Below are 23,466 nucleotides of genomic sequence, written 5' to 3'. Positions count from 1 at the left end.
TAGTCGAGATAAGCAGCTGCTGAATTTGCCTTGTTCTTCCCCTCTTCCTCCTCCACAAGCACCTTCTCCTCCAAGGAACAAATTGCAAGGAAGCAGATTCCACTCCACACGGAGAAGCATGCGGTTTATTTGTGCTGTTGCCCACTAGGGCAGGAGTATATGGGGTGGTAGCAAGAGATTCAGGACATGATAGCAGGCTATCTAGTCATGTGGAGAACACCTTGGAAAGCTTTGGCCAATAGTAGCCCAAGGTTGGCCAATTTGGTTCTGTGGTCTGAAGGCGAGAACACCATTTCACTACATAAATACTAATTCCATGATTCTGTTTACCGTATTTTTTGCTCTATAAGACGCACTTTTCCCCCTCCAAAAATTAAGGGGAAATGTGTGTGCGTCTTATGGAGCAAATGCAGGCTCCATGGCTTCAGCGAAAGCAACGTGAAGCCTCCGGAGCGCAGCGGGACTGCTCCCGCTGCGCTCCGGAAGCTTCACGTTGCTTTCGCTGAAGCCAGGAGAGCAAGAGGGATCAGTGCGCACCGATCCCTCTTGCTCTCCTGGCTTTGCTTCGCTGGAGAGGCGCTGCACAGCTTTCCCTCTCTGCATAGCACCCCTTCAGCCTCTAAAACCAGGCGTCTTATGGTCGGGTGCGTCCTATAGAGCGAAAAATACAGTATATCCCGCCTTTCTCCGGTGCAGGACCCAAGGCAGCTCACAACATAAATGAAGGCAGATAGAACTATAAACCCACGATAAATATTTTTCCAGAAAATGAATAAGTAACCCTCAGAAGACCCTGTCACAACAACCAGTTAGTAGTCAAGGGCCTGCTAGAACAGTAGGGGCCTGTGGAACACGAGTATCTGACTCTTTCTTCAAAGAGCTCAAGGCAACATGCCTGGTTGTTCCCTCATTTTCTCCTCACAACAAATCTATGGAGTAAACCAGGCTGAATCGATGGGCATAAGGTCATCCAACCCACAAGCTTCATGGCTAAGCAAGGTTTGAACTTGGGGCTCCCCAACCCCAGTCTCCCACTCTAACCCTGTGGTAGCTAATATGGAACCCTCCAGATTTGGGAACTACAATTCCCTTCTGCACCAGCCAGCAATGATGGGAGCTTTAAACAGGCAGAGGACCTTCTCAGTAGTGGTGTCCTCCCTGCGGAATACCCTCCCATTAGATGTCTAGGAGATAAAGAACAATCTGAAGGCAGCCCTGTATCGGGGAGTTTGACTTTTATTATGTTTTTATATGTTCTGGAAGCCGCCCAGAGTGGCTGGGGAAACCCAGCCAGATGGGTGGGGTATAAATAATAAAATTATGAAATAAAACATTATTAATAATTATTAAGCCCACCTGTATTAAAGGGCAGGAAACCACACACACAATATACACAGGTATATTGGAGCTCAGAGCCCACTAATCCAGCCCAGAGTTGCTGAACTTTATAGTGTTAAATCTATGAGGCAACTTACACTATTTTGTAGGTGGAATAAGACAACTTGAAAACTTGTCTTATCAGCTTGTATTCTGTCAGAACACCAACATCTAGTGTACTAAATGTAGTGATTTAAAACTCCTGCTGACTTGAGACACTGGGAGCCAAACATTGGGAAACTGGTATCAGTGGGCCTTACTCCCACATAACGGTGTGTGGCTATGGTGTTTTATCTAGGCAGCCAGGGTTCCTCTGCATGTCAAGATCTTTTTGCACCAGGTCAGTGAGGACTTGCTTTTTAAAATTCTCCTATATACACAGAACTCCCTGTGTGCCTTTTGGACTGTATCTGTAGGTTTCCCACTCTGCGTCAAATAACTGGGGTCAAATAAGTGTTGCTTACTTTTTATAAAAATGGAAGATGGATATTCCCCTGGAGGTTCTGGACTCTGCTTCCTTGGAGGTTTCTAAGCAGAGATTGGATGGCCATCTGTCATGGATGCTTTAGCTGAGTTCCCTACATTGCTGGGGGTTGGACTAGATGACCCTTAGGGTCCCTTCCAGCTCTATGATTCTATGTTTTTTCTGCCTCAACAATATTTCATTATGTTTCTATCATTTTATGTATTTTGTATAAATTATAAAAAAGGTTGGGAAACACTGATCCAGAGTATCAGTTTTTAGAGATCTAAATTCTCAAGTGCCGTTGGAGCTAGCCTGGGCACATATTTGTGACAACAGGGCTTTTAACGTCGTAGCCAGGGTAAACATTACTAGATGAACCACCTTGCTCTTTCTTGCTCCGAGGTCAACTTCAAAATGGAAAAGACAGCCATGCTGTCAAATGGTGCCCAGAATATAACTCCAGACCATGTATGCAGTGAGCACAGAAGTGTTATTTTATTTCTTCTCCCTAGTTCGCAAACAGAGGGAAGTTAATATTTACCAGCAGCAAACAATCAGGTCCTTTTGGGGGAATGCACGTGGGAGACTGGGACTTGGCAGGTTGCCTCCAGAGGATTCTGAACTGGGGACAGCAAACCAATCACTGCTATCATTTTCTACGTCACAGAAAAAGAAGCCATGTTTACCTCTGGGTTTTGCTATCGTTTTATAACTTCTGAATTACAATAATGAGATTAGTGCCATAGGAACCTGTAAAATAGTTGTTTTTTCCTGAAGTGGGAGAGGCAATTAAAACACATGATGCGATTTAAGAAAGCAGAGTTTTGGAACACAAGCTGTTGCTAGAAAAGGGAAGGGGCACGTGATTTTACCTATGTAATAGCAGTATAATGAACAGAATGATGGGTCGTGATCTGCAGATTTCACCCTTACCCCCACGCCATGTCCAGAACACAAAAGAACCTGTCCAAATCTTTGGGTTGTGTTATATTTCCATTTGACTTGCAAAAGGTTGCATTAAAAAACATGCATTCCCGTTCCCATTGTTATTGCTGTAAAAGAGATGATTAAAATGCTCAAAAACAGATTAGAAGCAGCTTGTAAGCATTTACAGTCTAAAGTGAGCAGTATTTAAGATACTTCGGGAAACATGAAGTTATCTGAAACGTAAGTTGAACAGTGTTACGCTTTTTGCAGCAGAAATTTAGTGGATGGAACATCAGATTTACCGTATTTTTCGCTCTATAAGACGCACCAGACCATAGTTCTTGGAGGAGGAAAAGAAGAAGAAAAATATTCTGAATCCTAGAAGCCAGAACAGCAAGAGGGATCGCTGCGCAGCGAAACCAGCAATCCCTCTTGCTGTTCTGGTTTCTGGGATAGCTGCGCAGCCTGCATTCGCTCCATAAGACGCACACACATTTCCCCCTACTTTTTAGGAGGGAAAAAGTGAGTCTTATAGAGCAAAAAATACGGTAAATCTTAAATTCACAACTCCTATGTAAAAATGTTGGCCATGATAGGGAAATGCATTTGCCAACATCCATAGAAGAATAGAATAGGTTCTAACTGAACTATATGTTGTGAAGGGAAGTTCGTCTGTCGTGATTTTCAACCCAACAATGTTGTAGTTTCCACATTCTATTTTTATGAATCTTATTTTTCTTCCATGGTAGAAATGGAGCCAATAAGGTTCTCCCACCATCCCATCAGAAGGTATGCAAAAAGCTGTATTATTTTCACTTATTGAGAACATTTTTTCGGTTGACGCAAGTTGACTGCTGGGTGGAAGACAGCTGCTGCCTATTCCTTCCAACTGCAACGGCAGCAAGAAGAGGCCAATTTCCTTGAATCCTCCTTGACACTTGACATTTCTGATCTGACTTCCTAGTTAAAAGAACACGCGGTGTAGAAAGTAGGGAAAAGGTATCGATATCTTTAGTGCGTAAGAGGGCATTCATGTCCAGGTGACATAAAAAGGGAAGGCAACCATGTCATTAAGGAGATTGGTGCAACGTGAGCTGAACCTTCTGAAAACAAGGTTTGAGTACTATCTTTGCAGACAGAAATTTAGTATTCCAGATAGAAAAGCACATACCAGGTATAGTTCTGGATGCAACTTTCACTAGCTGACCATGCTTTTCTTCAGTATATTAGCATTAAACTGAAAAAAAGTGATGCCACATCTTTTCCTAGTCTTCACACCCAGTCATGCTTTCATTCCCATCTGATGTTCAAAGGAGCATGAGAGGGGCTGGGTTTCTAGCGTCAAATAGGGACCTAGACTAATGTGCACTTGGAAAATCAGGTGTGCCTTAAGGTGTGTGTATTAAGATCTACCTAAGCAACTTGGTCAATTTATTCTGAAATGCCACTAGTCAGAAATCACACATTATTTTCCACTTCGTCTTGCTAAAATTTAATAAAATTTTATTAAAAACAAACATGAATTGGGATCTTGGTTTGAGCTTTTCTTTTCTTTCTTTTCCCCAGTCTTCGCAGTACTATATGTCAAAGAAAAAGAAAAACCCTCTATGTACCCACAGCACAGGAATGGAAAAAAAAGTGTTTTATTATTTATTTTTACACATAAAGGTCTTTATTAAAAAGTAAGGCTGGTAGTGGAATTTTATTTTGATGCATAAACTTGATAGAAGTGGTACATTACAGAAATTGTATACCATGGTGGATAAACAAGTCAGTCACAGGTATGGGTTATTCCTTTTTAAAAATTAGAATCAATAATTAGCATAAACATTCTTTCCCCTAATTACATCGTAAAGTGCCTCGTGTAGTCATATTCTATTGTCGGAATGACTGCTTGTACAAATTTCAAAAAAATTAGAAGGTACCTGAATATTTAATTAAGGAAAATCAACCCAGTAGTTCCACAAAGAGAAGCAAGTTTTTAACCCCAAAGCAGCCAAGTAAAAACCACAAGTTTTAACAATTCAACCTTCCTCAATAGTCAAGCACCAATGTACCTATTTGGAAAAAGATAGATAAGGCTACCAGTCTAGTCTAGTGGAACAGTTTTAATGGCCAGAGAGTGTCTCCGACATGCATAAAGACGACTGAACAATTAGTTTTTATTATAGTTATTGCTGCCTGTGCAAACTAGGCCTATTGGGAACAATGGACTTAAGTAATCTGCTGGATCAGGTCAAGCATCCATCCAGTGGCCAAACAGGTGTCTATGGGAAGCCTGTATGCAGTATATGAGTACAACGGTACTCTTTCCAATTGTGCTCACAAGTGATGAGTATTCAGAGACATACAGGTTCCAACCATTGTGGTAGAAAGTAACTATTACGGCTAGTATTAATTGATCAGTTTTATCGCTCATTCTAACTTAGGTGGATATCACCAATAGCACTGCATTAAGGAAAAAATACATTGGATAGTATCCAACAATGTAGTCTTCTGGAGGTGCAACAGAACTTCTCCTGCCTCTCCACACCCTATGCACCCTCCCCAAATATGGGTGAACCCCCAGAACAGATTCAGGGGGAACATAGAAGAGAAGGGAGGAGGTAGAGGAGATGTTCCACTGCACAGCCATACGTCCTTGCACTAATAGAACTACTTCCCTGGATACCACTCATGTTTGGCTTAGCCATGTGTGAACCATGGATTAATTATAAGAATCTTTTCGATTCACATCACCTAGTGATAGTCACACCCAAAGCGGGCCATTCTTATAAGGCAGTCACTCTTAAGTGCCTTAGCACGGCTGAGCGTAGCAGTGCCCCCTGAAACTTGAACATGCACTTGAGGGGAAAGTGGGAGAACACACTCTGAAAAACAGACAAGCAATCAGTGCAGAGCCCTTTTTAAAACAAAAAACAAACAAACCCTATTTTAGGCAGTTAGATAAAAGGATACATATGAACTCCAAGTTCTCCCCCACCTTCTGCCACAGTTTCAATGATTTTCTTCATCACTTCCGCATGTCTGAAAGCAAATGGTGAATATCTTGAAATATACATATATTGCATTATCGTATAATACAGCAAGTTATTTGATTACAGTTTCTATGCAAGATAGTTCTTGGCGGCAGAAGCAAGCAATGAGAATTGAAAAATAAAGTTTAAATAGCTACTTCAAGCCATCTCTGGTTACTGCTTGGGCAACAGCAAGGCAAGTCTGCACTAGTATTCACTGTACTCCTATTTTATCATTGTTATTAGTGGAACTGGCAGAGACAATGTGGCAGCGCAGGAGAACTGTATGCCAGCAAGTCTGGTATTACAACTTCCTCTCAATCCAGTGCAGACTAAACAGGACCAGGGAGGTTATCAGGGATTGAATGGCTACTGGACACAGCTAATGGACTGGCCTTCTAACGTAGAGTTAACACACATAGGCATCCAAAGCAGACATCACTACCTGGAGGTAATATAGTATTTAAAACATTACTCAAATCAGTATTTCTTCCACCATCTATCGCAATCACCCTATTCAAGGACTTCGTTTCCAACAGAATCACAACAAGGACACAGCAGTGCTGCGTTAACTAGGGTTGCAGCCTTTGCGATGAACCTCATTAAGCACTCAGAACAGTCCCAAGTGGTGAGTATTTTACAACCAATTCCCAGTAACTCTTTCCCATAACATACCCTCACGCAACTGCTGAAGCTGGAAAAGTAAAAGGAAGACAGTGATGAGAGCAGGACAAGCAGCCCAACACCATCAGAGCCAATAACTATTGGAAGTCTTTTCCAAAACAACACGCTGAAAACTTGGGAGGATGCTGATGCTGAACACAACTTTGCATTGTTAATTAACTAATGAAATACTTTAAGAAAGCTAAACAACATGGATGGAAAACTGCTGTTTTTAAACAATTCGGAAAATGAAAATGAAAAAAAGGATTCAGCCAACAGCAGAAGAACTCAAGGGACACCAGATTTTACTTCAAGTTGCGGAAGTGAAAACTGTGCCAGTCTATTAACCCTCTTAGTGAGTTCAGCATGAATCCTACTAAGGAAATGATTGCCACATTTTTGAGAACAGATGTTGTGCAGCAGAATGAGCAAAATAAAACTTAGCATAACACAATATTGGGAAACTCTGAGCAAACATTGGTTTCATATTATTCTTGCATTCTTACTGGGCTCCCATTGCCCATTAACACCAGTGGCTTGTTATCAGGCTTAATACAATAAGTCTGTTGTACATGACAGACTTGCTATTTTATGTACATTTAATATTAAGGTAGCGAAAAGCCCTTCAACTTGGTCAAACACAGACCTTGAAGTAACCAAAATGGCAAAACAGCTGGACAACAGAGTTTGGCACTACATTTTGACTTCCTTTTCCAGACTTAAGGGGTCTAAACTTCTCCTTATGGGAATATAAACAGCAATATAGCCCCCACTCCTATTTGCTGACAGAAAAGGACTTGAGCTACTTGTGCCCAATAAGAGTTTATTTTTGAAAATCAGTCATGCTGTTATTCCCAGAGATTTCCATTCAGCATTGTTCAGTCTCTTTTGCCAGAGATGCTAAACTGTCCTTTTGACTACAAAGTCAAAAGGACTTTGCCAGAGTAAGGGCAAAAGGTGTTCACCTGTTCTGGCAGAACACAGAACTGGACTTTTAAAATGAGTTTTAAAAGTTAGTATGCTCCTGTTATTAAAACGAAGGAGAATCCCAGAATCTTCCCACCCTTTTAAACTGCAAAAACAATATGATGGAAGTAAACAGCCTAAGCCTAAGAACATTTAACTTCAACACCTTAAGCAGGTAACACTGTATTTCAAGAGTTCAACAAGAAGATTAGGGCTTTAGAGTGAAGACAAATGCACGTTCTGTCCATATAGCAAAGTGTGACGTTTTGTGTAAACAGACAGCCTGAAAAGATTTTTTAAAAAATAAAACAAAGAAACCCAAGTAGCAGAGCCTGAGATTGCAGCTTGAAGCATGGCAACTGTTCTCATTACCAGGACCATTGCCTGACACCTTGTGGAGAGTTTGAAAAGTGGAAAAAAACCAGAAAATTTACTTTTAGCTGGCAAGACCCCCAGCCATCAAAGTCCAATGGGCAAAATCCAACAGCATCCACCCACTAGCAGAAGAGATTTCCTGTCTCCATGCAGCTCCCTAAAACACCCAAGATCTACTCCAGAGACTGGGAGACCCTTTAAGAACACATGCAGGATGGGCTAGAGAGTTGCAGGGGACGGAGAAAGAGAAGAAGAGGACTTCCCATTGCATGAGTGGAAGTCCGCTCAAATGACACTGCGCACTATGTAACAGACCCAATAAATTTGAATGAGAGCAGTTTGAACTGAGTGCTAGGGAAAAGGGTTTCAGAGTTTAAGACCAATAAAGAATACAATAAAGAATAAAAAGATGCTAAAAAGTGGCCAGAATACAAAACACATTTCATCCACCAAAACTTTTTTCATGAATATTTTCATATGCTAGTATAACATATTTTCATATGTTAGTAAATTCATATGCTGTTAGAATGCAGACTGAAGCATACCTGCACGGATGAACTGAACACATTGGAGGTGGAGGAAGATGGGGATGGTTTTCAATTGTCACAGTCTTTTTGACATGGTCTTGACTAATATCTTCATACATATAGTCTACAGTTAATGGCTGTCGTTGCTAGAGAGAGAGAGAGAGAGAGAGAGAAGTAAAGACAAATTGCATAGATTCCTTCTCTGTAATTAAACAAAGAATTTCAGCCAAGCAAATAGTGTTTTATTCTGGATTGCTTTATTTGATGTTTTAGTGTGTTGTTTTAGTGTGCTCTGGTTATCTCCCATTTGCACTACTCTGCGTGGGGCTACCTTTAAAGGTGACTCAGAAACTATAACTAACTCAGAAACTATAACTATAACCAGAATGCAGCTGCCAGACTGGTGACTTGGAGTGGCCGCTGGGACCATGTAACACTGGTCTTAAAGGATCTACATCGGCTCCCCATAAGTTTCCGAGCATAATTTAAAGTGCCGTTGCTGACCTTTAAAGCCCTAAACCACCTTGGCCCTGTATACCTGAAAGAGCATCTCCACCCCCCATTGTTCAGCCTGACAGTGAGGTTCAGCTCCAAGGGCCTTCTGGTGCTTCCCTCACAGCAAGGAGTTACACTCAGTAGTGTAGTGGTGCCTGCCCTGTGGAACGCCCTCCCATCAGATGCCAAGAAGATAAATAATTATACAACTTGTAGAAGACAACTGAAGGCAACCCTGCATAGGGAAGTTTTAATGTTTGGTGTTTTATTATGTTTTTATATCTGCTGGAAACCATCCAGAGTGGCAGGGGCAATCAAGTCAGATAGGCGGGTACAAATAATAAAATTATCATCATCATTAACTAATTTGATTTCCCCCCATAAAAAGTAAAGCAGTATAAAAATGAAATTAATAACAACAACATAAAACAGAACTTGCTTTGCAAGCCTCATACAGTAAGCCTGCAACTTAGGTGGGGGTTACATTCTATGGATTGTGCCTACAGCCAAAATCACATATAGTCAAAGCACACTGGAACTGCAAAAATAAAAAATATGTATTTGGTCAACAGGGAGCTGAGTGCAAGAAACAAGTTCTGTTATTTTCTTGCTGACTTCCAGTGCACACCACAAAAGTAAGCTTCATGCAAGGGCGACACCAAAGAAAGCTTGTTTACATTTGTTTGCAGAAGGCTGCATGATCTTTGACACAGTATGTCTGAGGCCCCTTGCCATAACTTATTACCAATTTTATTGCACTACTGAGCTCTGAATAGATTCAAATAAGGAAAAAAGAATGTTGTACCTCATCATAACCAAATAACCAGAGCCTTGGTGTTTGGTAGTATTTGTCATATGTGATGTAAAGGTCATACGTCCTGGTCTGTAGGATAGCTTCTTCTTCTCCTCCTCCTCCTCCAACATCAGCTTTTGCCTTAGCAGCTTCCACTATTTTTCTTGTATCCAATGTTGCCTGCTCAAGATTTTAAGAAATAAATTGATAGCTTTAAAATGTCAGCTGCTGCCCACTCCCCACCAAATTCAATGACTACAGGCATTAGGTGGTGGTACAAACTCTTTTCATTGAATTGGTGGTTAGTTTTTAATGAAAATATACATATGAAGTCCACATGCAGTTTTTAAAAGAATATGCTACTGGACATATGTTGAAGTCAGAAAAGACATTGCTGTTGCCCAATGAACACAGTGCACTTACATCATCTGTCTCCAATAGCCCACTCTCTTCATAATCTGAAAGGAGATAAAAAGATCATGTTACTATTTACTGCTTTTGTTAAATATTTATGTGTGCCCAGGGTGTTCAAGGAAATTGCAGATTAAGAATGAAGTTACCAAGTTTTTAAAAATACACTTTGCAGTGTATGCTGTAACAAAGAATGCATTCCTCAATATAAACATTAAATTATATTGAGGTGCACATAACCAGTTGTCACCCCACCCACAGGATAAGCTGCTATGTTGTCACAGAATGCTCACAAACATTCTGTGTGTTAGGGTGGTAGGAAAAAGCAGGCAGGCTGAGGGCTGGGTAGAGTGCCCAAGAGGCAAGCAAAATCAGGGTGAAAGAAAAGGAGCAGTGTAGGTTAAGATAGAGGAGCCCAATCAAACTATAGAGAGTTGAGAAAAGGAAAAGAAGGGAAAGTGTGGTTGAAAAACCACTCATGGTTCAAAGGAGCTTTATGGTATAGCTCCCCCTGTAAATATAAATATATTCTATGGTGGAATTTTACCATTTTTTTCTGTATGAAGATTATGAATTTGATTATATTTCCTAGCAGTACACCTACAGTTACTTCTTGAATTAGTTTTTATATTTAGGAGCATATACTTTTCTTGTGCGTTCCAAAACTTAAAAGGGGCCAATTCTGTCCTTTTGGCATCTTTTTTCCGTACAGTGGTGCCCCGCAAGACGAATGCCTCGCAAGACGGAAAACTTGCTAGACGAAAGAGTTTTCCGTTTTGGAGGTGCTTTGCAAAACGAATCTCCTATGGGCTTGCTTCGCAAGACGAAAATGTCTTGCGAGTTCCTGCGGGTTTTTTTTCCTTTCCCCCCCTTTTTCTAAGCCGCTAAGCCGCTTATCCGCTAAGCCGATAAGCCGCTAAAAGCCGCTAAAAGCCGCTAATAGCGCTAATCCGTCAATGGGCTTGCTTCGCAAGACGAAAAAACCGCTAGACGAAGAGACTCACAGAACGGATTCTTTTCGTCTTGCGAGGCACCACTGTATTTGTTAATGACCACAGACAAGTGATTAGTAGAGATTAGATGGAATCCAAATTTGTGTGAGCAGATTTAAGCTCGAGGCACTTCACCCTCATCTTCATGTGCCCCCAAAATCTGCTCCAGAGGGCTCCCCAAATGGCATGCCATTTCTCTCTCTTAAGACTACAGTGTAATTGTCATTATTTTAATTTGTCTTGGTATCATCCTTTCTACTAGGTTGGCTTTCTTAGCTTCTTTTCACCTAACCTGTCCCTTGGAAGTATTGTGCCCTACTCATCAGAATGCCGCTGAGTTGTCAGACCAGTTGTGTGATTATAGTAATTGATGACTACATCTTTTAAGTTCCTCTTATTGATTCGTTACGACTACTGGTAGAGAAATTTGAAAATAAGAAGGTATTATCAGTCTTTCACACTTGCACCCCACCTTTCCTCAAGACACTCAGGATGGCTAGTAGAATCATGACTATTTGGATGGAACAAGACAAAAATAATCTTGGGCTAGTTTTGTATCACTTACATTCCATCTTACATAACACAATGTAGAAACACAAATTTCTTCCATGTACTCTCAACTCCAGTGAGTGACTCCTTGAATATATTACTTTTAAATTTATTGCTTCATGAAGGAAGTACTGTAACTCTTTCCTGCAAGGGATTCCAAGAGGCATTTTAACTTCACCACAACCCTGTGATGAAGTAAGAGAGCTTCACAACTGTGCAGGTATTTGAATCTGATTGCCTACATTTGAGTCCAATACTCTACTCCAGGGGTCTGCAACCTGCGGGCCACGGGGATCATTTAACTGGCCCACGAGCCGCCCCAGATCTGAGCTGCCCGGCGAGTCCCAGTGCACTGTGCTAAACCGGCATGGCACGGGGACTCGCTTCCGCACCACGGGAAATTGCATCTGCACAGATGCCGGAAATCGTGTCTGCGCAGGAAATTGTGGGTGCTCAGGCGCAGGAAATCACGGGTGCGCTCACGCGCGATCCACCCCACAGAGGAATCTCTGCTTAAGTGAACCGACCCAGGCAAGGTAAACCTTGCAGACCCCTGCTCTAGTCTCTACACCTCACTGGAAGTGATGAGTAACTCCCAATCAAACCTCTTGCCTCAGAATTAAATCTACACAGATGAAACCCATTAAAAATTCATCTAACCTCCTTCTCATCTAAGACCTCCATTAAGAAAGTTTCCCCAGTACTTTCTCCTTTCTCAAATGGGTTCCAACGTTTACAAAATTCTTCCCAGCTTATCTTTGGAGTCTCAGTTTGAATTCATTGCTTCTTGTCCACAAGAGCAACAACCAATCCCCCTCCACCTCAAGGGACTGTTTCATGAATTTAAATAACTGCAGTGAAGTTTGCAACGCTACACAGGAAGGCATCTTCTGCAGAAAGAATTCCCTGCACAAAATGGCCTCAAAAGTGCAATGATGGCAACATTATTGTTTTGCTTCTGCTTCATACCTAACAACAACATGATCTAGTGAAGCATTCCTTCAAGTGAGTGGCCATTACCTTCCATATCAGCTGCCTCTCCCTCATCATCATCTTCATCATCACAAGACCCTGAGCGCTCTGGTAACTTTGTATTGTCCTTTGAAGACAAGAAAAAGCAATGTACTGTTTCAGTGTTCCTGACTAGAGCATTCATGCATCAAACTTAAGAGATCACTTAGCAATTCCATGAATGGGGAGACTGAATCACTCCACTAACTTGCAAACTGGCCACTCGCTGTGGTACCAAAACACAAGGACCAAAAACGTACCAATAAATGTGTCAATAAAGCTTGTTTCTTGATCATCATGAAGGTATACGAAAATATTGTATGGCAGTAAAGCCCTGCTGTAAATGAAATCCGATGCAACGAGTTATAGCTAGTTTTTCAATTAAAATTCAAATTGTACAGCCCTCTCAAAGCATGCCGTATCTTTTTAAAAGTGGTGACCTCACATTCCTATGCTGCATCAGAGACTGCACACCCTGGCTGGGATAAAACTGAAGACAGCAACCACAAAGCTTGCAAACTTTACCACTCTTGAATACATTTTCTCTTTTGGGAAAATTAGAAATGTTTTGCGTAAGAATGAAGCATTTTTGCCAAGCATAAGCACAACTCAGTCCAGCCATTTCTAGATAAGATGGAACAAGGGTAAACCTAACCATTCCCTCATTTGAGCAGTCTACGTCAAGGATGGGAAACCTGTGGACTCTGTTCCCACCAGCCCCAACCAGCACAGCCCATGGTCAGGGATAAGGGCAGTTGCAGGCCAGCAACTTGTGTCCATATGCCTCCTTCGTGACATATCCAGAGAGTGACAACGTGAGGACAGGCCTTTTCTGTGGTGGCTCCCATTTGTGAAATGCCTTCCCTAGGGAGGCTTGCCTGGCGTCTTCATTACATATCTTTTGGTGCCAGTGAAAACATTCCTCTCCTCTTCTCCCAGGCCAATCTATAGCCTTTTAAACTGAAGGAGGGAAGGTTTGTCGCTTTTGTCTGTTACTATGCTATGTATGTTTGTTTGTGCCCTTATACTGTAAACCACCCTGTGATTCTCGGACGAAGGGTGGTATAGAAATTTAATAAATAAATAAAAACACTTGGACAGCCACAGGAGTCCCATCCCTGCGCTAGGTAACCAGCAATGTGGGGGCTGCAATGTAACCACAAATTAGCTGCTCAACTATCTAAACCAGCCGCCAAAACAAAAGGACAAAAATGTGCTTTAAATCTCTGCACTGCTCTGGCTGGCTACCTTCACATTAGCCAACCTAAATAACATGGCTCTGTTACCTGTGGGCTTCAAAAACTTTCCTGAATTTGTTTTCATGAATATGCTTGCATTTAATCTACAGAAGAGTGCCTCCCTCAATCCAGAAGTATGCAGTGGATTTACTGCTGTGGTTCATATTAGGCATCTAACCTACTGTTCCCATTCACTGGAGACATAACAGGGAAAATATTTTTTTCTTCGGGGAGAGCAGTTACGCCAACAAGCATACCAAGTTGTTAGGTTTATTCAGTGCTATTTTTCTAGAAAAAGAGGTGCCGGAACTCACCGTGAACACCTCCCTTGTTCTCTTAGAATGGCAATGGTGCCCACCTGAGAGGTGCCAGAACTGGGTTCCAGCAAGTTCCGGCTGAAAAAAAGCCCAGGGTTCACTTTGTATTACCCATCAGCATATTAGCCACAGATTCACAAGTTAATACCTTGCTCTCCAGTGTGATCTCCTTAATGGATTCTGTCACTCCTGTAACGCCTGTAAAGAGCACAGATATAGTCAGAACTAGGGAGAAACCTGCTAATATTTTGATTCCAGAAACAGCTGCTCCCCACCCCAAACCCTGGGTGATGGCAACTGTGACTCATAATTTTCAATGGCTGCTTTTTTTAATGCTTAAGGATCGAGATTCAGTGAGGAAAACTAAAATCTGAAGATGGTCTCCAGGTCTGGACACTTATGTGTTCTAGAGCATTATTCAGAGTACATGAGAATAGAGGCCGCAAGCTGGGCATTTATAAGTTTAATATACAAGACAAATAGACAATACCTGCATTGTGATATGTGTCCACCCATCCTCCATCCCCATCATCTTCTTCTATAATGGCTTCCAGTTCATCCGAATACTCCATTTGTTTACATCGCTTATAGCATGGCACTACAAAAAACAGCGAACACTGTTCATTCACAAAATCAGCTGGAGATAAATTCTCCCAGGGTTTTCAGAACTGGAGGTTAACGTATACACTTCACAAATCTCAGCACACGTTTTTGAAGAATGGGTTTAGTCTTAAGCGAAGCTTACTGCTCTGGGGAATCCAAATGTGTCCAGGCACAAAACAGACACTAACTTAGATAGAAGCTAAAATACACTGAAAGCATTTAGCAAGCAGTACAGATGTCACTTGAAACTTATACGCATTAAGGGCAAGTGCCTTCCTGAATTTTACTGAAGCATTTGATTCAGCATCACATAGAGGAACTGCTGCTTAAAAGCAGAAGACCTAAGGATCAGTATATGTATTGTAAGGTGGGTAAAGCCCTATTATACTATTTCCTGAGTATGACATAATCATAAAGAACTGGTACAGTATTTGAATGTTCTCTCAGTTTTGCATAAAGTACATGTTTATCAGCTTCATTCAGTTTTGTTGTTTTGGATCAAGACAGAAGCAGATATTGAAAGAATTGTTCAGGCCTCTAGTCTAACCTGCTGCCTCACCAATCTCAACCTGCTGTCCCTCACCAATCGAGTCACCCAAGCCAGCCTACCCCATAGTGGTGCCCTCCTGATGGTCAGGGATGATGGAGCTGTAGTCCAACACATCTGGACTACATTATGCATTGCATAAAGATGTTTACAGAACAGCACCAAATTACTCATACAAGTAATCCATACCACAAGCACAGTTTGCTTACCCATGTCATGCACATAAAGAAGCTAAGGATCTCAAAAGTTCACATAGCGACTCTCAAGATATAAAACTGTGAACGCCTATCAAAGTTGGCTCAACAGCAAGTATGAAAGTAAAGATACATCTGCAGGGCTGTGGCTGGTGCATATTCAGTCACAATCACAGCACTAGTGCCAAACTTACCATTTTTAGTGACCAAGAACTGTTTGTCTGTTGGGAGATATGCCTTGACCTTTAATTCTTCTCCTGTAGCCCTTAAAAATATGAAGTAAGGCTGTGAAAAGCTGCGGACAATCAGAGACCAATTCTGGCTCTTATGCAACAGAATCATGTTTCTGCTAAAGCAGAAACAAAAACACTCTGACCAGTTTCAAAGATTATTTGCCCTGTGGCACAGAAAGGGGGGAGGAGGGGGGAGGAAGGAAAGAGCAAACTACCCAAGTAGTTTTTCCCCTTTGGAAGACACACCTAGTTGTCTAGTACATGGAATCCCAGTCTGCATTTCCACTTCTGTTAAATGATAAGAGCATTCTCAGAATTGCATTTCTTCTGCTTCCCCTTTTACAACATGCAGTGCATCAAGCTTATTGTATCTGTTGCAGGAAGGAGACAAGGGGCTTCTATGAGCTCAAACCAAAGGAACTGCTCAAAGCCTGTTACAAGTTGTAGACAGATAGGCATTTTTCAATCCTACCATTGTTCTAATCCTAAAAAACACCTTTAAAGTGCGGCTAATGCAAAATGTTTCACTAACTATACATAAAAAACCCTCTTTTGGTATATTAAATATTTGCCTTTGTATCCTGATAAATCTTAAAAGCTAAATTGAAAATGAAGTCAGTACAAGCTCACAAAAAATACAACACATATCTTGAGCAATTTCAAGTGTCCATGTTTTATGTTCAGAAGTCAAAGGTCTTCACTCTGCACATTATAATGAATGTAGAACTTCTGATTAAGTGAAGAACCTTTGCCAAGACCGGAAACTAGCTGACTTCTTACAAGGATTTAGACCTTGTCTATTATGTATCACGGCAATGTTTAGGGGTGGAGCAAATACACTCAAGGAATGGTGTACAACTGCGAAGTAAAGCTACACATGCTCAAGTCCATTCTGCAACACCTTCTCAAAAAAAGTGGGTGGGATGGGGGAAGAATTATACAAATCAGGAGTCTTTGTATAGTTTCTCTCTCACACGCAGTGGGAAATACGTGCACATTCACAATCACCAGACAGTGAATGTGCTACCCATCCCTATGTATTCTTTTGAGGTGGTTTTTGTAGAATCTTACTTACCATTGCCAAGTAGGACAGTGGTGAACTAAATGGTCTCCTGCTGCCACAAACTGCCAAACACAAAACAGAAGAAGGCTGAAAAATATCTGATATATACAGAGTTTCACCAGCCTCAGTAGCCTTAACATCATGACTTATAGCTGTACAGAGTAAGTGTGAGATCAAATCCTACTGATACCAGCTCAGTAATTTGTCTTTCCCAATTCAGAGACAATTGCTCCTAGAACAATTTCTGCAGATGCATATACAAGAAAATATTTTGTCTGAATGGGACCGTCACGCAATTAACTTGCCAACTGGAATGGGATTCCTGGATAGGTTGTTAATGGGATGATCCACAAGCCAAGTGCAACAGCTGGCATTTTCACACTAAATATTTTAAAGGCATACAGCCACAAGACATGCTCCAAAAATATAGTGATGAAAGCCAAAACGAAGCATGCACTAAATAATCACCATCACAAATAGTCACATCTAAGCAAGGTTCTTTCTTCTCTCTCTAGAGACAGAATGACAGAAAAACCATCTTTAATATATTAAATATTTATTGCAGTGTCAACTTCTTGGGACAGTGAGCAACAGCCACTTATATCTGCACTAAATAAACAACTACTAGGAAAATCTAGTGGACTGTCAGAACAGAGGAGAAGTAGAAATGCTTAGCTAACCACAATAGTTAACTGATCCATCTTCAAACAAGTCTTCAGGTTGTATCTCAAGTAGTGCAGGACTTCCCCTTCCCTTCCTCCCCTACATGCTCCCCAAATCTGTTTTGGGGAATCGTTCAACACTTTGGAGCAGATTTTGAGGGTGTGTGGATGGCAGTGGAGGAGTGGGAAGTTCCACTGCACAAGCAGAAGTCTGCTGTGCTAACAGAACAGCAGCACTCAATATAACCCTATATCTTTACATCTTGCTGAAATAACAAGATGGGGAGGGGAGAATTTTGTTACTGTTAGGATGTGTTTTCCGTTATGCACACTGTGTTAAGTTCAAAGCAGCAAAGGTCCAGTCTAAAAATAAGGCAAGCAGAGGGAGCTAAATTATTATATTGATGCAAGTTTTCTGGTTAGCCAAGCATGGAACGTAAGTATTCAGTGGCTTCATATAATACCTTGAAGACAGATTAAAAAGAACCCATAAGCACTGCCATCAAAGATTAAATTCTTATCAGTGAATCCCTCTGCAGTAAAAATCTGCCACTCCATCAACATTTAGGAATTAAGGTCAAAAAATCTAGCCTTAATTGCTAGCATTCAATTTTTAGAAGTTATTTTTTTTGCTGAACAAGTTTGTATTTCGGGTGGCAGAAAAAGGTTTGCAAGATCTCCCATAAGCTTCAGGTACTGGTGTTCCTTTGATAAGAATTGTAATACAGTAGAAACAAATATTATGCCAAAACTGGACGAATCAGTTTCCTTTTTAAAAAGGGGAAAGAAAACAGGGAAGACCTTTTAAGTTCAGTGCAAACTTCTGTATTCCTGCTATTTGTAACATCATTGGAAATGTTCTAGATCACAGTCATGAGCAATTACTTTCTTCTGCATTTGCAACTGACCAGGCTTTAGTAAAAAAAAATGAGTTCTGCCTCATCCATTTTGTGGTATGTGAAGGCAGGGGCCAAAAACAGACACGTGAATCTTGGGCATGCCTATTTTCTTTCTATAAAAATTCTTAACCCTACCTCTTGTGTCTTCTCCTTCTTTCACATGCTACACGAGTCTTACATACCATATTTTTTGCACCATAACACTCACTTTTTTCCTTCTAGAAAGTAAGGGGAAATGTCGGTGCGTGTTATGGAGCGAATGCCTACGGATGGCGGGGGGATCTGCTGCAGTCGTGAGCAGAGGATCCATGGTTCCCCTTCCTTCCCTCCTGCGTGTTTACAAAGCATGGATCCACATGGATCCTCAGGATTTTTGCATTGGGCTACTCCAAACTCAATGTCAGATCACATGTCTGTGGCCACAGCATGAACCACAAAAATCATATATCCACTATTTCGTTTAGAATATTTTTTTTCTTGTTTTCCTCCTCTAAAAACTACATGCGTGTTATGGTCTGGTGCGTGTTATAGAGCGAAAAATACGGTACTTACTTTGCAAGCACCTTTCAAATAAGTAGTGTCCCAAGGTAAAATATTAAGACCTAGATCACGTAATCTGAAGTCTGTTTGATAATTCACTTCTGGGCCCAATATAAGATTCTGATATTGAGCTTTAAAGCCGTAAACTGTTTGGGACCAGATTACAGTGATGCCTTGGTTCTCGAATTTAATCCGTTCCGGGAGTCTGTTCAACTCCCGAAATGGTTCGAAAACCAAGACACGGCTTCCGATTGGCTGCAGGAGCTTCCTGCACTCAATCAGAAGCCGCATCGGATGTTCCGCTTCTGAAAAACGTTTGCAAACCGGAATACTCACTTCTGGGTTTGCGGTGTCCAGGAGCTGATTTGTTCGGAAGCCAGGCCGTTCAACTACCAAGGTACCACTGTACTTGGAAGTACTGTTTGCCATAAGATCAGATACAAGTACATATTTGCAGGGCGCCCATTTAAAATATATTAGATTGGTGGGTACAATAGATAGAGCCTTTTCAGGTCCCACGTCTTAGAACTCCCTCCTAAGAAGTTTCGTTTTGCTCCTTACCCATTTGCTTTTAGACAACTCTGATAGACATTTTAATCTCAATCTGTCTTTAAGTAAAATAGTGTGTGGACTGGATTTTCAATGGTAAAGCTGTTTTGTGATAGTAATAGTTTGGGATCTCTTTATGCTACTGATTTTAGTTTAATTTTTGAAGCTACTGGAATTAAAGTGTTTTTAGGATCTTGATTGTAAGCTGCTTGTGAAAATGTTTGGTTTCAAAAGTAGCATATAAATCTTTAAATAAAATAACAGCACGACCCAAATTGAAAGGTACATGCAGGTATTTAGTCACAGTCCACAGCTAGACTAGTGAGGGGGACACAATGTCCCTCATTTACAAGGAAAGATGCATAGACAAGAGCACCAATATACTGAGAAAACTCTAGAACATAGTAGAAGAACACCAAGGAAAATACTGATTGAAATAGATGCTAAACAAGTACTTGAAAATATTATTGTGTTTGCTGTTGCAGACCTCTCAGGAAGAGGAAGCAGTTACAAATTTTGTAATATTTCCACATTTCCTCTTAAAATCATTTTTGAACAGCTGATGCACTAATTTAAGAAGTGTACAAATCTCAGCTTTTTGTCTGTAGCATCCCTCAAGGCAGCTTACAAATACCGTGCATTTTAGAATAACTAGAAAAGGGATCTGTTTTGCAGCACAACCCAATGCATTTTTACAGAGAAAAATCCAGTTTGTATGCATATACAATTTCAGTTGTAGTGGGTGCAGAGATCTGGTTGGTATGTTCACAATTGTGAATGACTTTTCCAAGAAAATATGGACTAAATACTGGCATTTTGTCACAATTGTAGTTTGCATTAAGAGGAACTAGAAAACTCTGCAACAGGAACTTCTTGTTTTACTACTTTCAAAAAGTTACTTTGAAAAACAAGCCGACAAGTGTATACATACCTCTTCAGGAGTGATAACTCCAGTTTCTTTAAACTTTGATTCCTACAGTCAAAATAGAGAAGAAAAATAAAAAGATGACTTTTTAGATTTGAAAGTAAAGGTCTCAGGATAAAGACAAACTAGGCCAGGCAAGTCAATATTACTAAGCTTCTAATCTACCTCATAAAATGATGATAGTGTTATATATCCTTGTGTATACTACCCTGAGATCCTTAAAGGCAAGACATAACGCGCAGTATTCAACTAAACACCAACTTTTAGCTATAGTAAAGTAACTTTAGTTAGTAACTTCCCCATCCTCCCCTCTCCTCGTCCCATGTGCCCTCCATGCACCACCTAGAGTTCCCCCAGCCTCTGGAGCAGATTTAGGGGCTCATGGGGAGTGAGGAGGGAGTGGTACATTGCACAGCTAAAAGTCACTGCACTAGGATAACTGTTTAATTGAGTACTGCCCCAAATTAACAAAACATAAACTGACAAGTTTTGCAGTCTGGTTGGGAAACATGCCCAGAATTGGGGTGGGGTGGGGAAAATCAAAGATTACTGTAGAATGAGAAATTCACTAAAAACTTTGCTCTGCTATATAACTACAAACTTTGACCATGGTCATTTCTTATACCTCTTGCTTTCCATTCACATTTTAAATCCCTCTATCATCTGCAGCAAGCATAAAATTTGGCCCATATTAAGAATACAAGCAGGAAACACACAAATACAAAATTTTGGGATTTTTCTATCTTCATTTTTAGGACATCCTAAAGTGGAAATTCAGATGAAGCCATGGAACCTTTTAGATGAGCAAAAAAAGGATGGATTCTGTAATACGTAGCTCAAGGGTGCCAGAGTTATTTCCATTTCTGCTCATGAAGACAAATTTTGAGTTAGGATACTTAAACTTATGTTCCTAAAAGTGGTCTAGCATATTTCTTATATACATATATTTTTAGTCTTAAAACACATACTGCACGTGTTTGTAACTTTTGTAGATTTGTAAACAAGCTACTGTTGTATATTTTGAAACAGATCTAGGTATACTGATTTAAGTACTTACAGAATATGTTTACATATTGTTTGAGCTCCAACAGTATTATCTCTCACTTAGTGGCAATAAGCATCTACATTCAAAAATAATTTTTGTCATGCTTTTATGGGAGGGGTACAGTCTTAAGCCGTGGAGGATAGGAGCACAGCAAACATTAAATGGAGGTTTATACCCTCCCACCCAGCTGTGAACACCACAAAACTGCCCCCCAACATGGCTACAAATGTTCCTAAAAAAAGTTCCCATTGGTGCCAAGAGTCTTTACTGCTCCTTTTTGCCATTGAGGAAGGGTGTCCATTCTGAGAGCAGAGTCACAGCAAAGAAGGGAAGGGATAAATTCCATTCTCCATCTGCTGTGCTTCCAAGAACAGTAGTGTGAGCATCTATGATTAAGTAAAGAATACAGTGGTACCTTGGGATGCGAGCGGGATCCATTCCGGAGCCCCGTTCGCATCCTGAAGCGAATGCAACCCACATCCGTGCGTTGCCGCTTCCACGCATGACGTCATTTTGACCATCTGCGCATGTGCGCGCGGCGAAACCCAGAAGTAACGTGCTCCGTTACTTCCGGGTCGCCGCGGAGCACAACCCAAAAATACTTAACTTGAAGCAAATTTATCCCAAGGTATGACTGTAAACAGAAGCATAGCTGCTTGTATGTAACATGCAGCTTGAACTTTACATATTTTCAGCTTTTAATTTGCTTGGTTCTACATTATCACAAACTCCCATCTGTCATCTGTTTAAAGAAGAACTGTTAAAAAATGACAATCATTCAGAGAGCTGTGGGGACTGAGTCCACAGCTGCTTTTAAAAATGCCAACTATGGGCAGAGCCATTCATAAAAGTTACAACTTCTAGGCTCCAGATACGCACACCACCTGGATTTTTTCCATTCTTTCTCTGGCTCCTGAATAAATTATGCTTATTCTACTGTTTTCTCCAAGGACAGTGTCTCTTCTAAACGAGATAGAAGTATCCTTCCTTCTCCATGCATCAATGCAACACAGCAGCACCACTTATCCAAAGAAGCTGTCATAATAGTGTTCTGTAAGAGCAGGGGAACATGCATTCTTTATGGCTCTGGAGTGCATTTATTCCTCAGAAACCTGAAGCAGTAACGGAAGACCTTTGTACTTAGCAAACATATTTCAGTTTGTGCTGCACCAGTTCTTTTGCAGGATACCTGTTCACAGGCCAGCGAAACACATCAAAACACATAACCCGTTACCCATTGCAAAACATCCCACCACCAGCACAGAAAATGTGCACTGTGAGCACACTGTTAACACATGACATACAGAACAAGGCGGCGCCACCTTCAGAGAGGAGGACAGGCCACCTTTGACAGCTCCTGCAGGGTAAACATACAACCTGCACGGTTTTATGGGTCACATAAAGGGCCATTCCTCCTAAGAGGGGGATATAACAGAGGAGGGTGCCTGCTTCCACTGTAGCCATTTTCCAGGGAGAGCAAAAAAACAACAAAAAACAGTGGTGAGGGGAAACAGAAAAGGGTGCCTTGGCACTGCCGATTTGTTGTCGGCGTTTTGGCACAAAGCTTTCAGGGGCTCCATTTAGTTACAAGGTAAAACTATAAATAAATAAAACGCGCGAGTCTTCAGGGTTGCACAAGGCTCTTGGCTGCCTATTTGAGGGCTGCTTCTGGGTTTCTCACCGACAGAAATGCTATTTTGGCGAGGGTGGGCGGAGAAAAAGCGGGGTCCCCCCCCCATGGGAACGACATGACAACGGGGACCCCCCCGCGCCCTTCCCTCCGGCTGCTGCCCCGCGCACTCCATTCCGGGGGCTGAGGGAGGGGCCTCACCTTCAGCACCGGAGTCAGGTACTCGGCCACCTCCAGCGCCTTCCCCTTCACCGTGTTAATGACGCTCTGCATCCTGCCGGTGCTGCGGGCGGGGCCAGGTGGGCGCCTCTCGCCGCCGCCGCCGGCCACCGAACCGCAAAGCCAGCCCAACTGCTCGCCCCGCTTCCTGCCTCCCTTCCGGGCGATCGCCGCCACCCAGGACTCCGCCCCCTCCCCCTCCGGTGCCTCCAATGAGGGTCGGAGGAGGGAGT

General features: G+C 41.6%; 2 protein-coding genes across 2 annotated transcripts in view; both read right to left on the bottom strand.

Moving 5' to 3' along the window:
- Window positions 1–4,397: 4,397 nt before the first annotated feature.
- ATG3 (autophagy related 3) lies at window positions 4,398–23,418 on the bottom strand. Its single transcript, XM_081003384.1, has 12 exons — window positions 23,216–23,418; window positions 20,346–20,387; window positions 16,777–16,826; window positions 15,663–15,733; window positions 14,615–14,722; window positions 14,273–14,322; window positions 12,579–12,657; window positions 10,030–10,064; window positions 9,619–9,786; window positions 8,337–8,464; window positions 5,729–5,797; window positions 4,398–4,695 (listed from the first exon to the last, which is right to left on the bottom strand). Exons 1-12 carry the CDS (start codon window positions 23,285–23,287, stop codon window positions 4,614–4,616), a joined length of 954 nt encoding a protein of 317 aa, XP_080859510.1. The 5' UTR covers window positions 23,288–23,418; the 3' UTR covers window positions 4,398–4,613.
- CCDC80 (coiled-coil domain containing 80) overlaps window positions 19,610–23,466 on the bottom strand; it is a 44,413-nt gene continuing 40,556 nt past the window's right edge. Inside the window, exon 8 of the mRNA XM_081003380.1 lies at window positions 19,610–19,619. The gene's annotated coding sequence lies outside the window, so the exon portion shown is untranslated. The remainder of the gene's footprint in view (window positions 19,620–23,466) is intronic.

This window comes from Podarcis pityusensis (genome assembly GCF_964106645.2).
Source record: "Podarcis pityusensis genome assembly, chromosome: 4".
Lineage (NCBI taxonomy): Eukaryota > Metazoa > Chordata > Lepidosauria > Squamata > Lacertidae > Podarcis > Podarcis pityusensis.
The sequence above is the reverse complement of the archived record's forward strand: the minus strand, read 5'-3'. Positions and strand labels throughout refer to the sequence as shown.

Bases quoted from the DNA above. Each gene is read 5' to 3' on its own strand.
- ATG3 (XM_081003384.1), bottom strand. From the start codon at position 23,287: ATGCAGAGCGTCATTAACACGGTGAAGGGGAAGGCGCTGGAGGTGGCC. The intron at 15,734-16,776 runs GTAAGTAAGATT...CATATTTTTAAG, and splicing joins CACTGTCCTACTTGGCAATG to GGCTACAGGAGAAGAATTAA. The intron at 12,658-14,272 runs GTATTAACTTGT...TTGTCTTCAAAG, and splicing joins AGATCACACTGGAGAGCAAG to GACAATACAAAGTTACCAGA.